The sequence below is a fragment of the Caloenas nicobarica genome, chromosome Z, assembly GCF_036013445.1.
Source record: "Caloenas nicobarica isolate bCalNic1 chromosome Z, bCalNic1.hap1, whole genome shotgun sequence".
NCBI lineage: Eukaryota > Metazoa > Chordata > Aves > Columbiformes > Columbidae > Caloenas > Caloenas nicobarica.
In genome coordinates, this window is record NC_088284.1 from 61,886,251 (window position 1) to 61,903,935 (window position 17,685).

Consider the following 17,685-nt stretch of genomic DNA (forward strand, 5'->3'; position numbering starts at 1 on the left):
TTAACTGCCTAATCTGACTTTCAAAATGTAACTTTTTCTTGTTCCATAAAAAGGTAAAATTTACATCCGCACATCTACAACATGATTGGATGCTAGGCTCAAACTTGTAGAACATATATTAACTAATAAAGGAACTTAAGGTCAGCTGGTATAATCCATTGATGAATGACTTATTAAACCAGACGAGTGCTTATTCGATATCTTTTATCATTTTAAATATACTGGCATTCAACAAATATTAATCTGATTTCATTACAAGGAGCCCAAACCTTTCCTGGGTGATAAGTGATGACTTCTAAGGCCTTTTTACGGTTCCTTTAATTTTTCACTTATGAAACTTATTCAATGTCCTGAAGTCTCAGACTGCAATCATAAATTTTTCCAAGGTCACACAGTTGTTTTAGGCTTCTCAGCAGACAAACAGTGCTAATACAACAGACTAGTGCAAACTTCTTTGCTAGGAGGAGGAGACGAATCTCCAGGGCTAGAGAGAGATCAATAAAAAGATTAAATTCTCATCTTCACTATATATTTTAAAAAACACGTTTAGTCAGGCAAGCTCTCTCTTGCTTCAGCCTCTTCTTCAGTGTTAGGCCTCAGCTTAGCTAGCACATCTTCTGGCCTTCCCCACATGGGATCTTGTCTTTTCCTATTACATAATTGACAATTCTGATGCATGTAAAACAGTTTACTATTCATACTGCTACTGAGACAGAAGCTTTTAATACTGACTACTTTAACAACCCTTCTCACTGAAGTACATAATTCAAACACAGGCAACAGATAAGACACAGAAGCAACCTGTACTACTGGGATGCAAACTTCCTTAGCATTGAGGGCTTTTGCATGTTACCCATTTGAAAATCTACAGTCACCTGCTTTCTGGCTCTCAGGCTGAATCTGTTCTCTGTTGCAGAGAATTTACATTCATTTAACTCTATCAATTTCCATGCTCCAACACAAATGCTGATATACTGCAATAGATCCTCTGAGCGAAAAAGAACTGGCCATAATTTAAGACAGAAATCATTATTCATTACTCAAGGACTCTACTACAATCAGCTGTCCATATTTCTCTTTTCATTCTTCCTAAACAGTTTAATGAGCAGCTAGAGTAAATTTGCATGATATAAAAGCGAGGGCAGTAGAGAACAGTAATATTAAGGAGATTTCTATTTATTTGCTTTATTGAAGGTGACTCTCACATCTGTTAGTAGCTTCCTATGCCCCGGGTAGAGTTACTGAGGGCAGACACAAGGCAGAGACTAATCAAAGTTTGTTCCACGCTGCATCAGCCCTCATAAGATCTGCTGAGGGAAGCACTCTGAAAAGTTTGTATCTATACGAAGCCAGCTTTTATAAAGATAAGAGCTATGCAGAGGCCTGTGCTCTGTCTCTCCTGAAGTCTGCTGAAACACAAAGGCAGATATTCAGGTAATAACAATGTGACATGTATAGTAACTGGAAGTCAGGAGCTGTAAGTGTTGCAGTATGAGGATAGGTACATGGCTTGAGCCATCCCTGAAGATAAATGCTATTTTCATCTATGGGTACAGTTTCCACTGGTATTTAATGTTATTTGTGTGGCTACCTCAAATGAATTCTTTATCGTATGTTTCCAGATTTAGATTTTAAATAACTTATAATAAAATGTCAAAATACTGCAACAGTACCGAAATCAAAATTAGATTGAGATTGAAGGGGTAAGAGAAACGTTTCATTTTAATTATTTCTTGCATTTGAATTAGTAATATAAAATGCATATATTTAACAGATAGCAATGCTGAAGTACTGTATTAGAGTGGATGAAATGAGTTTTGGCTATGAATGCTAAAAGTTGATTACCCCGAGTCAAACAAAATGTGTTCAACTTTTCAAAGGTAGTTATTAATCACCTAAGGCCAGATAAACTTAGGTGTGTTTGTGTGTAGATAAAAATTTTGTCTGTGACATGAATTACACAGAACTGAATAGACATCAGGTGAACCTCTGGCCTCATCTATATTTCATATATAAAAACGGTTGTTGCCAAATATCACTACTTGCACATATATATCCTGTCATACTTTAAACCAGGATTTTAATAAAATTACTGAATTGATTTAAGGCTTAACATGTAGGCTTTTATTTAGGTTTTGTTCCTTACAAATCTAAAGTAATCCTACAAAGTAATACTCCAAATCATAATATCTTGTTTATATTTCATTAATTTGCATTGCCGATCTATTTAAAGTCACTAGCTCTCAGGATGGTCAAAATAAAATTAATTTTTGGGTTAAAAAAATGGATTTATCTCTAATCAATATTATTGTCAGACAGACAATATCGAGTGTACTGTCTGTCATTTGAAGACTCTGCACCTCTCTTAGTTTCTTTCAGAATTGAGATTCAAGGAACCAGGAACGTCAGATAATCACAATAAGGCTGGAGAGTCTTTTGGACTCGTCAATTATGTACTGGAGTAAACACTCAGGGTAGTATTTTCAGCAAATACTTTTTTTTTAACAAGCTAAGAAAAATATTTGGAACATAATTATTTTGAAAATGTATTGTTCAACCCTTTCAGATTTTCAAAATAATTATGTTCCAAATACTTTTCTGAAATTGTACTAAAAAAAGATGCATGAGTATCTTCACTTGACTATCAGGAACTATTTTCTCAGAGAGAAGTGTGGTTAGGTTTTTTGTTTGTGTGTTTTGTTTGTTTGTTTGTTTGCTTGGTTTAGTTTTCTTTTATTTTCCTAAATTTATTTATTGTACCACTGCTTTCACATGTTTCTCAGGAATAGTACACCTAATAACAATATGCATTGATTTTCTAAAGCTGGAAGTAAAACAGCCTTTAAGTAATAGAAACTGGATGAGGTAACATGAAATACAATCACTGTCTGCTTTTGATTTTTTCCCTACTCAGTACTAACTATATGTTTGGCGGCAATTGTAAAAGATATATCAAGGGTTTTAGTTCTTTATCAGAAATAATTTTAATTTTCCAGTCAATGCATACCTTATTTTTTTCACCATTAATTCTACAATGTGGTCTCAATTATATCAGTAGAAGTGGGAAACAACCCATCCTGACCTAAATATTTCTGAATTAATAAATGCTCTTTATCAATCTGTTATACAGATTAATGCACCACAACTTGCAGGATGATTAAAATGACCCTTTGTTATGGGAATCAGCAGGACTCGTAGAATTTAATTGCCAAAAAGGTCAATGTCATCTGGCACCTACCCTTTAATCTGTTAATGCTGCTGAATGTGACTACAGTCTTTGGATGTTACAAGTGGGTAGTAATATTAAATCAGTTTTCCATTATCATATGGATCTTGCTGTCAGAGTTCTACTGTTTAACTGATGTCACCTAGGACTATGATCACGAGCTGATGGCATCTACAATCCAAGTTCTTTTAAAGCGAAGAAGTTAATAGATCAAAGCAAGTCATCACTGCAATTGAATCTAATGAGATGATCACATAAATGAAAATGGTCAAGAGGAAACAAAGGCTTCAGCCAGTCAGTAGTAACAAAACCCATGCCTTCCTTTGAACAGTTGTTTTTAATCTTCTGATTAAGGATTATCCTGTTGCTGTACATATTATTTGCCTTTTTCTGATTGGAAACCAGACTAGAGACAGAAAGACCTTTGTTTATATTTTGAAACCTTCCTACAGCAGTGTTTGTTGAAGATCTTTATTTTCCTTACACTTTGGTGCAAACATTGAAATTGATATCTATTATGTCAATGGGAGAAGGGGAAAAAAGCCTTTTGATCGCCTGCAGATGATCATTATTTCCCAAAGAATGCGTTATGGTGAAGCATATGGTGAAGCGTATCTGTAAAGTAAAACTCTTGAATCCACTGAAAGAAAATGGAAAAATAGACCAGATCTAGTCAAAAGATCATTAAATCAGGAAGAGCAAAGAAACTGACTTCGATCTGTGGTCTTTGAATTGCTGAGATATAACATGTACAAATTACCATAGCATCTGAATGAGATCTAAAATCCTAGCCAGATGCAACAATAACAGTAATAAAAACACCACCTGTCTTTTGTACAGCACTTTCAAATGGGGCTCTCAAAAGAGCTTTACAATGATAAATATTGGTATTATTCCAAATTTACAGATTGAAAGAAGACAGACAAGTTTGCATAAGCTATATTGCCCTCAGTATAACAGAAGACAGGACACTATACTTCTTGGAATTATTATTATATCAATAACGTAATGAATTGATTTTTAGTATTACTGGGCTTATTCCTAAAATAAAAGTACTTTCACTCTTTGGGTTAACACCATTTATAGTGTCAAATGATGACACAATGTTGCTCTTTCCTGTTTCATTCATTTATTTCTGAGCACAAACTGCCAGTAGAATGGAGACTACTGCAAAAGTTTTATAACCAGAAGCATTACAGTATCTGAGAATCAGGTAACAACACCACAAGAAGGTCAAATGTTAAACTGCAGCGCAAATTTCAATTTAGCATTTGTTACAGGCTTAGTAAACACCTCACTAATGAACTAGACCTTTATTAGAGTTCATATCATTGGTGATTAAGCTTTTGCTGACAACTCATTTCACCTCCTGCACTTTTGCATTACACTTTACAATAGGAAAAGAATAAAATATTAATGCCAACAGAGATCAGACACTTTGTGTGCTTAATTGCAACTTAATGCCGTTATTGTCTTCTAATCTAAGTAATTCGAACTTCCGTTTCAGTCCCCACAGGCTAATTCAAATATAAATATAAAATATCCTGACAACCAAACTTCTAAAACTGGTGAGTTAATCACATACCACTAATAAGATTGTTATTTTTAGTAAAGGAGAAGATGACAACAAAAACACACAGTACCTCATCTAGTTCCATTTCATCTGGACTTTCCCATGGTTTGATAAACTTCCCACGAGACCTCTTCAAAGGCACAATAACTATGTAATAACCTCTGTAAAGGAAACAGTTGGACAACAATTGAAGGAAAAGGAATGGATAAATTGATGGAGCAGGTGTCTGTTCAGATAAATTCAATAGAACAGACACTGCAGCCTTCCAAACACAGTTGTAAAGATTCACGCTCTTGAAACCATATCCAGTGTAAAACATTTGACAAACAAATGGTACTAATTACCCACTTTTTCATGTAAACATATAAATATGTATAAGAAACTTTAATTACAATGTTGTAAATTATCTACATGTTTGACTGTAGTTTATTATTTCATTTGAAATACAAGAGTCATGGGATATTTGTGCCCTGCCACCATCACACTTAGAAAAAACCCCAAACCTCTAAATTGAAACATTTTACCATATATTTAAATCTCAATTATCACCCCATCTTCCCCCATTTTCATGTCTAATCAGAATAGTAGGTTAACATAATGTGTTTGTTGATGCCAATACTGTCATAAACAGCAAGTACAGAAGAAAGAGCATACAAACCTCACACATACTCTTTATGTTTCATCAATCATCATGAGCTTCATCTACTTAAGTATTCTGTTCACAGTCATAGACAAGACAGCTTGATGTATGCTCTCTTTACAGGTAAGATTTGCAAATTACATGTATCAGTTTTCCTCAGAAACATTTTCCTGAAAATATCTTCCTCCCCCTTCCATGGAGACTAGTGAATTATACTTTCTAGTGGAATACAGATATGGCACTTCCCTTGTTTCCTTCACAAAGCCTGGATACACGTCAGGCAGATCCATAATTTCACCATAGTGTGAGGGAGGAAGCAGTAGAATCACAACAGCAGGACATCTGGGATGGTATAATACACATCTTCTTGATGAACACATTAGTCAAAAAGTCAAGCACTCTGCATCTCAGAGGAGCAGGAAAGAGGCTGCTCTCCTTTTTTTCTAGTAACAACAGAGCTTATTAAGAAGGTGTCACTGGCCCTCCACTATGGAACATAATTTTAGTGTCTCATGGACCATGTTCTCTCCCAGTTCACCGTGTTTCACAGCCTATTCAGTCTTATGCAGCACTGACTATTCATTTTACTCACACAATGCAATTGCAAAACCTAAAGTGATTAATGAAAGAGAATCTACAGACAAGGACTTGCCTTACAACTGATCAAAAACTATCTCACTCTAAACTTAGTAAACTATCTTTCTTCCATACTAGTGCACACCACTGGACCATTTTAATGGTCTCTTCTTAATTACAGGCTCCTTTCCATAAAAGAAACGTAAAAAAACTTTGGATTTTTAACTACTGTAGTAAAAGCACATATATATTAATACTCGTATTAAGAAATCTGAGAAATTTCTCAGTGGAAATGATGAGCTCCAACAGGAGGCACTAGAAACAAGAAGTGTTGGCCACTGCTGCTCCTTTGCTGTATTACAGTATTTAAATAAGATCTGCAGCATGGATTCTTATAGTAACAATATGATAAAGCATCTTTTGCACTGATGTTCATATTCAAAACTAGTAAGGCTTGTTGAACGCAGATTTTAAACCCGAGTATGTATTTTAAAAATTATTTGGTTACACGAATAATAAATCCTAGTGAATGTTGATTTATCTGTATATATAATAACTACAACTTACTTCCTTTTCTTTAACAGATGCCTAAGAATCAAAACAAAAAGCAATGAAGAACTGGCCCCTATATGTCTTTCAGACATTGAAAATACATCTGTTGGATGAACTACAGAACAGTCTCTTACTTATCCATTTTTCTTCTTCTTCCTTTTTGAAACTAACAGAATGTTCTTACTTTTTTTTTTTTTTCAATCAAGGAACATCCAGCATGTAAATGTTACTTTCAGAGTCTTTCACACTTTCTTCATGCATGCCTCCCACTCCTAACTTTGATCATCCACTAAGAATTTCAGCAGAGAGAGTGTTTTAACGCAGAAAGCACAAGGACATCAACAGTAAGCAGAAAAATGTAACTGTTCACATAAATATACAGTGCTGAAAACTGTAAAGGACAACAAAGTTCTGTTATTTTTAGCTAACTCCAGAAAATGTAACATCTCTTGAAAAACATGTTTTATTATTAGCTTGTTTGTTTTGGTTTTGGATTTTTTTTGGGGGGGCGAGAGTGAGAAATGGAGGGTTAGCTTGGATATTGCTTGAACTACTGAGCATTACAAAGGCCAAAGTCTTCCATAAAACTGTTTTTACCTAAGGCTTTGCAAAGACAGAAGAGATTCAGAGAAACATGAACTGTCCCTCAGACATAAAAGTTGTTCTGGATTAGACCAAGATAATACAAGAAAATGAAGAAATTGCTCACTTGAGATGATGGCAGTGAAAGAGATCCATTTTACCTAATATAAGGTGAGGTCTTCCAATTTCTATGCTATATCACCATCAAACATTCAAATAATGAAAATTACTTCCACCATCTTTTAATAAATTGCAATGGCTTTTATAATATTATCCTCAATCCCATTAGAATTTACCTATAATTTATTAGAGCAAACCATTAACTGTTTCACCTTCTATGTAATTAGTATTATTGAAGAATTCTCAGAGTATAGTACTATGTAGTAAGATAGAGACAATCATTAGCATGTAATGTACCCATAGAGGGACAGCAACTGTAAATAAGTCAACTATTACATAAAATAGTTCTTCTCATAGAAAGACTATAACTGCAATAAAGTTATTTATTCTAACAAGCATCAGGTAAGCTTCTTCTGTTCAGCATGTGGATGCTTTGGTATGCCTACTTCCAAGGGACAAGTGAACTTTTTTGTTGTTTTGTTTTTTCTATCTCAAGCCTGATCACATGTTCTTAGAAAACAGAAGGAGGACATACATTATTTGCAAAATTGGCAGTTGGACCCCATAGGTTTAATGTATCTTTCTTGATGTCACTTAGTGTCTCATTTTTTTTTACACTGTATAAAAGAAAGGGCATTAGCTCTTTTTCTACTGCTATCTTCTGCTATTGTTTGACCAGCTATCCTGCACTTTTTCCTCTCTGTGAATACTCTGCCTCATAAATCTTTTTTGACTCATTCCATCTTCAGTCTTCCTTAGCTGCATTTGTTACTGACCGCATCTTACTCAATCTAATGATAATGGCTACATTTTTCAGTTTTTCATCCTTTTAATGGCTCAAAGTCATTTCTTTCTTGACCTCACCTGCCTCAAAATCCTCAGTCAGTAATGAAAAAGGGGAGCAGCTTTCTACAAAGCCATCAGTAAAAATCCACGAGGGAGAGGACAAGTTGAATCCCCAACAATATTTAATGACTTGCTCATTTTCCTCCCCATTTCCTTTACATTACACATGGGAACCTTATAGACCAACAAGAATCACTATAAGCAGAGAAATAACACTTATTGATTGTACCATGCTTCATGTTTTCTTGGCAAATCTTTATTGTCTTACCTTTCTAATCCCTGCTGACTGTGTGCTGTCAGCTCTTTAGTCCTATTTCTGTTATCTAAAACTCCACAGCACCTTTTTTCCTAAAATCTAACTAACCTCTAATAAACTCTCTGGCAATTTTTTCAGCAAAATCTCTCATTTTCTTTCTGGGACCAGTGGAGAAGACCTGACATTTTTCTTTTAATAAAATACTTCAGAATTAATTCACCTGAATTAAGTGCAATAACAATTCTTTACAAGTCCACATAATTGTGGAATGACTGAGTCTGAGTACTTCAAGGTGCTGCAGCAGGGCAGCTACCCAGCAATGCTTTATACATTCTTCTTGAGAGGATACATTGTTCAAAACACAACTGGCTTACTTAATCCTCGTTTGCTATTTGATATCAGTGATGAAACACTAAACACTAAAGTACTCTGAGAAACAACTACAAACTTAAGGATAATCCTTCTCCATATATTTCCAACTAGATTTTACTCAGTTTTACATACTTGGCTAAGTGTCAAACTTACGGAACGGTTCTAGTTGGAAGGGACTTATAACAGTCAGCTAGTCCAACTGCCTGACCAGTTCAGGGCTGATGGAAAGTTACACCAAATTATTAAGGGCATTGACCAAAAGCCTCTTAAACATTGACAGGCATGGGGCATTGGGCCCCTCTCTAGAAAGCCTGCTCCAGTGTTCGACCACCCTCTTGGTAAAGAAATGGTTCCTAATGTCATCTGAACCTCCCCTGATGTAGCTTTGAACCATTCCCCTGAGTCCTATCGGTGGATCCCAGGGAGAACAGCTCAGCATCTCCCTCTACAAATCCCCTCCTCGGGAAGCCGTAATGAGGGCACCCCTCAGTCTCCTTTTCTCCAAACTAGACAAGCTCAAAATCTTCAGCTGTTCCTCACAGAACATTCCTTCCAGCCCCTTCACTAGATGTGTTGCCCTCCTCTGGATGCATTCAAGTACCTTAACCACAGAATCTGGCATTTGTTCTTGTTAAGTTTTATACCACTGATGGTTGCCCAGTGCTCCAATCTATCTAGATCCCTCAGCAAGGCTTCTTGTCCCTTGGGAGAAGCAACAGAAACTCCCAGTTTAGCACTGTAAAATATTAGTCCAATATTAGTCCAAATACTACTGCAGAGTGCTGAACTCTCTGTACCATCATGAAGAATAAAGCTCTGGTCCGCCACTACAGCTCTAGTTTCTAGAAACAGTAAGAATAGCCATCTTTCTGGAGATAAAAATAATGGTATGATATTCATGCACTCACTTTATGTTCTCATTTGAAGGTACTTCTGGAAGTTCCACAGTTATCATGCCGTCTAAGTTGGTCTTTCCAATGAAGACTGGCTTGGTACGAAGCACGTCTGGTGCAGTCTTTGCTGTCACTCTGTGCTGAAGACCCCCAGCACTATTCCCTCTGTTTGTCAGCACAAATGAATATGATGTCTCTGGCTTCAAGTTAGTGATCAGTTTTTGAGTAGCACGTCCATCAACCTCTACCACCATTTTCCCATCATCATAGAGGATCTAAATTAATATACAAATTGTAGGTGGTTTTAGTTACTAAGAGAAGGCAATTGATACTGTCACACTGAATTCAGGAATGAACCTAACCATAAATCTAAAATGAAAGTTACTGGGCATTTTAGGCTGTAAGATAGTACTGAATTCACTACTGCAATTAAATGTCTCGCTTTCAGGGGAAAAAAAGACCTACATTTATTTTAAAAAGTGTAAGCACTCCTAAAATCCAATTTGACTTATTCAAATTCAGTAGTTTTGCTTGAACCCAGCATTTATATCAAGGCGCACATGTTTCTAAAGGTACCTTGACTTTTTGATTCACACTCACTATTCAGAAAGGTTTTTGCAACATTTATTGCACAAAAAACTGCTCTTCACTTGCCCCTGCCTGGGATGACACAAGTGATGAAGAGTGATGCAGAAGAAATGCAAGCCAGACTGCAGGTTACATTGAACCTCTTCATCTGGCTAATGCTATAGTTAGCAGAGTAAAAGAGTTATAATGCAAAAATGTGCTGTTGTAAATGCGAGGAGATAAAAAACAAAATGGTACTCAGTTACAGTTACTACAGAAATTACTAGAAAAAGTAAGAAAAGCATTATTTTATTTCACAGTTTTCTCTAAAATATAGTAGCAACAAACCACAAACTAGCAAGGTGTTCATATCATGTATAATAATCAGTATGACTCTGATTCAGAAATAGTGCCACAACAGTGGAAAGCTCATATTGTCAAACAACAGCTTGGGTCATTATTGCTGATTAGTTTGGACTCTTAAATGCAGCAATAAGAAAGTAAGCTACTTAACCAAGTGAACGACATCCTCTAGTTTCCGTATTTTCTCTTGTATAAATGGAAAGTAACTTACTTTGAAAGGCAAGGCTGAATTGTAATTTTCTGGAATTTCCCAGGACAGCAAAACAGAAGTCTTCATTACTGCTTTAACATGAAAATTTTTTGCAAACACTGCTGGAAAAAAAGAAATAATGTACATAAAAACCATCTTGGAGCTCAGTTCTTGTCATATATCCACTGCTACCTGGGAGCATTAGCTTTCCATTTAGGACAAGAAACAACAACAATTCAATTCTCCTACCTGTTAGCTCATATTTAAATATCACATTTTAAATCATTCTCACTCTTATCTAATGACAACCCAATGTGTACGTTTTCCTTACCTGAAAAAATTGCGCAGATGTTAGCCAGAACTTGCTTGGCAAGGGACAACTGAATTCTAAGGCATCCAAAACATATTAAGATTTACATACTTTACCTTTTGTGTTTGATGAACCTATTTTTATGAATGGGCTGGTCAGTTTAATTTACAGCTTCAAAAACACCGATATCCAAAGACCGATACTCCTTTAAAGGTCAACGCCATAAGTAGACAAATCCTACCTTGATCCACGGGTAGTGTCCTGAACTGGACACTTGGACTATATGGACCAGGCCCTTTGCTTGTGTGGGCACGTACTTTTACATCATATGTGGTATCTGGTTTTAAGCCAGAAAGTGTCATAGTGGTATCAGCAGGAACAACAGGGAGTTCAACCGGCTGGTAAGCAACATTGATATCTCTGTACAAGATGGTGTATTTGGTGATAATGCCATTTCTCTCTGCCAAGAGTGGCATCTGCCAAGTTAATTGAACTGATGTAGAAGTAGAGCTTTCTGAGTGGAGATTTTGGGGAAATCCACTGGGTACCTCTTCAGGAACAGAAATCTCTTTAACCATCTCCTCCCCAAAGCCCACTTTATTTCTAGCTGAGAGCCTGAAGACGTATGAAGCTCCTTTGTGAATGTCTGTGGCCGTGAAGTGATCTTCCTTCTCTGAGAACTCCATGGTCGTAAATGTATCCACGTCTTTGCGACCAAACTTCAGGCGATAACCCTGCAGCGGGCCAAAAGTGTCCACAGGAGGGTGCCACTGAATTAGAGCCGTGTTCATCTGTGTGTGGCTAATCACAAGCCGAGGTTTGCCTGGAACTGTAGCACAATGTTATTTAAAGATGATAAATACAAATGGAATGGCATGTACAATTCTTGAGGCTAATTTTAGCAGAAACAGGGATAAATTTTCTCTTCCTTCACTTTCAGTTCTACAAATTACACTCTTATGGAAGAAAAAATATCTGTCTCCTGCACTACTGAGTCATACAGTATAATGAACCATGATAGTAAAGCCATTTACTGTTTGTTGTCTTCTTCCTTTACCGTTATTTCTAAATACAGAGAACATTCAGAGGCACAGGACTTAGGAACACAAGTCAAGAGGTAAAACTTCAAACAAACATCTTATGAATGGTTCTGTCTCACTTACAAATCCTTGCTTGCAAAAAAAGAGTATTGTCATAAGTATTCATTAATTTAATCCAAGGCACATTTCTGCCATTCCTGTAAATGGAAAAATAATTAATGATAACAATAACAGTAGCAACAATAATGGAGAAATTACAAGTTCCTAGATGTATCTAACATAACTTTTGCCACTGATATCTAGAATGTGGTAAAGGGAAGTCAGACCAACCTTGTCATCAACAATCATTACTACGTATGACAGAACCCTATCATTTAACTTCCCATACACAAATCACCTCCAGCATGGGCTGTTTCAGCTTGGAGTGGTAGCACAGTATGGAATTTAATTTCTTGATTGTCCTGGCTTATCTCATATGATTTAGTTTCCAGCATGGTCTTGGTGCATGTGAACTGGATTTCTTCTGAAGATGACTACATTGGAAGCTCTTCTTAATCTGCATGCCAGATACACTCAAATCCTGCTGGTCCAAGATGATGATTTGTCTTTCAGAAAAGTTCAGACTGTAAGTTTGCTGAGGACATGCAGTCTAGAGGATCAAATTAGCTCTAATCAAAGGGGCAATCCCATTATACAACTTATATCGTGTACATTTTTGGAGTCCCCGTGTCAATTGCTCTCATTTACTGTTTCTGTTTAATTTGTATATTTCTATTTATTCATTTATTCATTTATACATATATATATTTCACTTGTATTTTCATTAATATTTCAATTTCAAAATAGTCTGTTTCTATTACAATGACTAATTTGATAAAGAAGCATATCCATAACTATTTAGTAATTTGGTATTCATTGTGTACCAATGCCTGGTAGGTCAAGCTACTAGAACAGTTTTGGGAGTAGTAGTGCCATGATAACATAGTCTTCCATGAAGCCTAATTAGTTCCATTCACATTCAAAGCCTCTCCACGTCAGTGTAACTGCTGCACTGTGAGCTCTGGTTCCTGTATTTGAACACTTCAATGGATTTTATTACTTATCTTCAGTTCTCAGGCACCCAGCAAATCAGATTCTTATTGTCAGAAGTTCTGACGACCATTCCATAATGAATTAGGAATGAGGGAGGAATGGCATGGACTGAAGATAATTTTGCATTTAATAAGCTTTTTCTTGATTATATCTGTCATAAATCATGACATTGTTTCTAACTGCATGAGAATTTTACCTAGTTTTTACAAAAAATTTCAAAAAATCCTTTCTTTTAAATGTCTAGTTCACCCATAAGTATTATTCCCAAGAATTCTGTAATTTTTTCCCACAGTTTCTGCTATGTAAAGAGTATCTCTCTGACTAGCTCTGACTTTTCTTCATTGATTATTATGAGCCTTTATCGAACAAAGAAAAGGCTGTGAAGGCCTTTTGCAGGCCATATTTTCCTCTCCATTTTAACTATTACTGAAACCAATGGAGCATATGAAACAGAAGAAGAGTCCACACAAATAGAATAATAACTCCTTCAGCTTTCTAAAGGAGAGACTGCTGGAAGGTGTCACTAAATTATTTTTGTGATAAATTGCCTTTTTTTCTTGTGGCAGTCCTCACAGTAGAACTATTTTTAACCTTTGTGGTAACTACAGAGAAAGAAAGAAATTACTACTTGCTCTTGACCAGAACAGGGGAACTAATAAAGCTTACTTATCCAATAAAATACCCTGTGATTAATACAGTAGATAACAACAGTCACTTTCTTTCTCTTTTTTTAATATGGAGCCTATGTGATTTTGAGAAGTGTATACATTTCCTTTTTGTTAGTATTCAGCTAACATTTTCTTTTAGTATGAACACCTGTGAAAATTACAGTCTTGTGGGACAAACAGCAGGTTTCTGTGCAGTCCAACATACAACAGTATCATGGAATAGCTCTATCTAGAAAATAGTTCTGATAATAATACCTGAATTTGCCATGAGCCCAAATGAAGTGAAACTGCACGTGAAAAAATATATTCTCTGACCTAGTGAAGTCCCCCTCTGTTACGACACAGGAAGCTGTCCCTCACACCCCGCTTTGCAACAGCCACTACAGTAAACATTTGTAATGGTAGGCCATTAGTAGTAGAAGGTCATGCAAGTTGCATTTCCAAATTACTCAAAGTAATTTGTTTTCTGTTAGCTGCTATACAGTATACCAACATCTTAACGTAAATTTTCTCCTCTTGGCTGAAATCTGCATTTCAAGAGTGCTGTTCAGCACAGAGAGTAAAATCCAAATAATGGACAAGCTGTTGTACTATGAGGTCAACTACTACCAGTCAGAAATTAAAGATATGATTAAATTCTCCATAAAAATTGTATGATATCACTGACTACTAAGTCTTAATTTTTATCAACATCTTGTTTATCACATACTTTGTAACTTCTGCCCCAAGTAATTTAAAATTTTCAAACACTTTGACTTGCAAATGTTTAGTAACTTTCCATCTGATTTCAAAAACTAGGAAAGGAAACAATAAGACAAAACCACACTCTGGAGTGAAAATATTAACCACATTCAGTGACTTCACTAATAACTGCAGTTACCATACTGTAGGCTCACTTACATTTGGCGAATCTTTCCTGTCTAAAAATGTAAATGATGTTTTTATATCACTGACTGGACACAGCTGAATAGCTACTTACCATCTGAATAACTTATGAACAGTATGCTTCTCCAGTAAACATTCAGACCGTTATTCTCCTTTCATATCTCTTATGAATATAATCTCAGTCATTGTAATACAACTGCACCTGACCTAAACCTTTAGACTAGAAAGCCAGACCCTTCATTTGTTTTATTGTAGTATCTGAATAGCACCTCTTCAGGAGAAAAGAAAAATCAAATGGAAACTCTTATAGAATAGGAGGGTGTATTTCAGACCTACAAGCCCTCCGAGTGATGTATTCTTATAGAAAGACAGTGAGCTGCAAACTTTTAGTACTGTGTGTATTTATTGTCTCCTTTTGCAAAAACCTGCATATAAATATTCCTTACAAAAAAGGCTCAACCACAGCAAGCTGTAACAGCACGTGAAGAAGTGTTCATACAACCCAGAATGTATGAAGGAGCAAAATGGTAACTAGCTGTTATCCTACAGACTGGGAACAAATATTACTTGTTCACAGGGTGGAGTAAACTGCAAGAACAGTGTAATACGTATTACATCTACAGGCATGCCTCTGATTTTCAGTTGCTCTTGAGTCACTCAGGGTTCTATAGGACATGGGATTTGTTCATCTTTCTAAAGCAGAAGCATCTGAGATCTTGGAAGAGTGAAACACGAATAGTCAATAAGGACTAAATGCACAGAAGCTTTTAAGTTTTGCAAGCAGGTTTGCATAGCCTATATTTATGTCTAGAAACTAACTAAGTCACAATCTATACAGTTGTGTTTATTTAAATTAGGAACTGACCATTAAAAAGAATAATAGATCAAGTTTTCTTTTTCTTAAATCAAGTTCAAATACAAGCAAGGAACATATATCAAATGACTAGATGGTACTCTAGAATCTGAAATGAAACTGTATGATGTATCTATACACCAAGACTGAAATTTTTCCAAAGATGCTGATGAGACAAGAGTATAGATGTTTCTGATATTAGTACAAGACATCCTTTACATTCAGTGATTCTTTTGGAAATTGAGTCGATCAGTATAAATACCAATACATATGCCTTCTGGACTTTATATATTATAATTAACAACACATTGTTATTAAAAGAGCTTGTAATGGTGCTACAAAGGTTTTCATTTGATTGTAACGGAACATCCTTAATGGCTACAGTATAAAACCCAGAAAATGAACACCTACAGGATGTGAACGCCTGTAGGTGAACAGCACACTAAGGCTGTGGTGGCATCATTTGGTTAAGCTGTGCCAAAGTGAACCATTTAAATTAAAAAAAAAAACAAACGCTTGTCCTTCATCTAAAAGCAATTCCCTTCATTGCATCGGTGCTAACTGAATCAGCTGAACTGGTCATGCATCCAGACACCCACCATCTAGTACCATCTGTGATCAAACGCAGACTGAACACAGTGGCATGGTGTATTTTGCCCCAGTTTATGCCTCAGCTTGACACTGAAGCAATATGGGTTTCAGGGTTTCACAGGCTGGATTTTAATTCCATTTTCTAATTCTCCTCTTTAATAATCACATTCTTCTGAGATAAGCTGTTACTGTCATACAGACAGGTTCTTTCAAAGTTCTTACTGACAAGCAGCAGTGTTACTGCTCCTACAAAGATCAGGAAAGTTTTTCAAATATCCTTCTCAGCTCTGAATTTCTAATTTTTAGTCTCCAAGAAGACTCAAATCAGAATGGAAAAGCTACTAGAAAGTATAAAGTTAAGTATTACAGTTTGGCTGCATCTTGAGCTGAGAAAGGGACAATGCGGGGGGGCACTGTTTCTGTTTTTATCTAAATAAATAAAGGGACAAATAATGAAACAGAAACCCCTATGGCCTATAAATACTTTTTACAAAACAGGAGACTTTCAAATAGTAGGAGCAAAACACTAGGAGGAAAAGTCAAAGGATTTATTCAGAGATTAATGGGTATGGCAGTATTACCTGCACCAGCAGTAGACACAAGTTTGGGCTTGCTGCGTGCTCCATCACCTTTTGTTGTATAGGCTGTCACAGTGAAGGAGTACGTAGTTTCAGGCTGAAGCCCAGAAATTATCATTTCCTAAGAGGAAATAAAACAGGAAGAATTGATTAAAAATAGATTGTTTTCCAGGAAAGCATGGAATCCTTTAGACAACCCCTGTATATTACATACAGTTCACACACTTTTGTGCTACTGGCAGCGACAGCAAGCATTTGAGAGCACCAACAGACTGTGTGTGAAATACTTCATAATGCAAGATGTTTCTCTCACTCAAGCAATCAAAGACAGCACACTTCCAAATAGCATGCCTCAGGTACTTTAAGGCACAAGCAGTGTGAACAGTGAATAAAGCCTTCTGAAATACCTTGTCTGAGGAATACTAGTGATATTGTGAAATGCATGCATATGTAGATATGAGAAATTCCATTTAACTTAGTCATTTACAGGACATAACCAATATAGTTATAAAATGCCTAGTAAGAAGAGTGTTGCAGTTGTATCCACACTTTGTAAGTAATGATGGATTAGCTGAATAAGAAAGCTCTTCTACTTTTACAACACTTCCATTGCAATCTGTGTCAGTGGTTGGATTGTGCATCTAAATATCTCAAAGGTCTTAATAAACAACTCACTCTTCAGGTCTAAAAGAACTACCTAAAGCACCATTAAAAATCTGGTCAGAGGAAAAATCTGATGGCTCTCAAATGACAGCAGCTACAAAACAAGTATGGTAGCTCTCCTGCTAGAAGAAGTGAATGGGAGCAAGATAAAACTCTAAGTGTCAAAGAAAGGGCAATCTTTTTAAACATCTGTATGCACACACAGTTACAGACACAGAAGGTGGTGAAGAGCCAGCCACCTGACATGAA

General features: G+C 36.1%; 1 protein-coding gene across 2 annotated transcripts in view; it reads right to left on the bottom strand.

Moving 5' to 3' along the window:
- Positions 1–17,685, bottom strand: part of PTPRD (protein tyrosine phosphatase receptor type D) — a 372,025-nt gene that overhangs the window by 104,767 nt on the left and 249,573 nt on the right. For both annotated transcript variants that reach the window (XM_065657714.1, XM_065657713.1), the window contains 5 exons: positions 16,777–16,894; positions 11,308–11,895; positions 10,778–10,875; positions 9,652–9,911; positions 4,870–4,960 (listed from right to left, as the gene is read on the bottom strand). In XM_065657714.1, the coding sequence (XP_065513786.1) occupies positions 4,870–4,960; positions 9,652–9,911; positions 10,778–10,875; positions 11,308–11,895; positions 16,777–16,894 (1,155 nt within the window). The remainder of the gene's footprint in view (positions 1–4,869; positions 4,961–9,651; positions 9,912–10,777; positions 10,876–11,307; positions 11,896–16,776; positions 16,895–17,685) is intronic.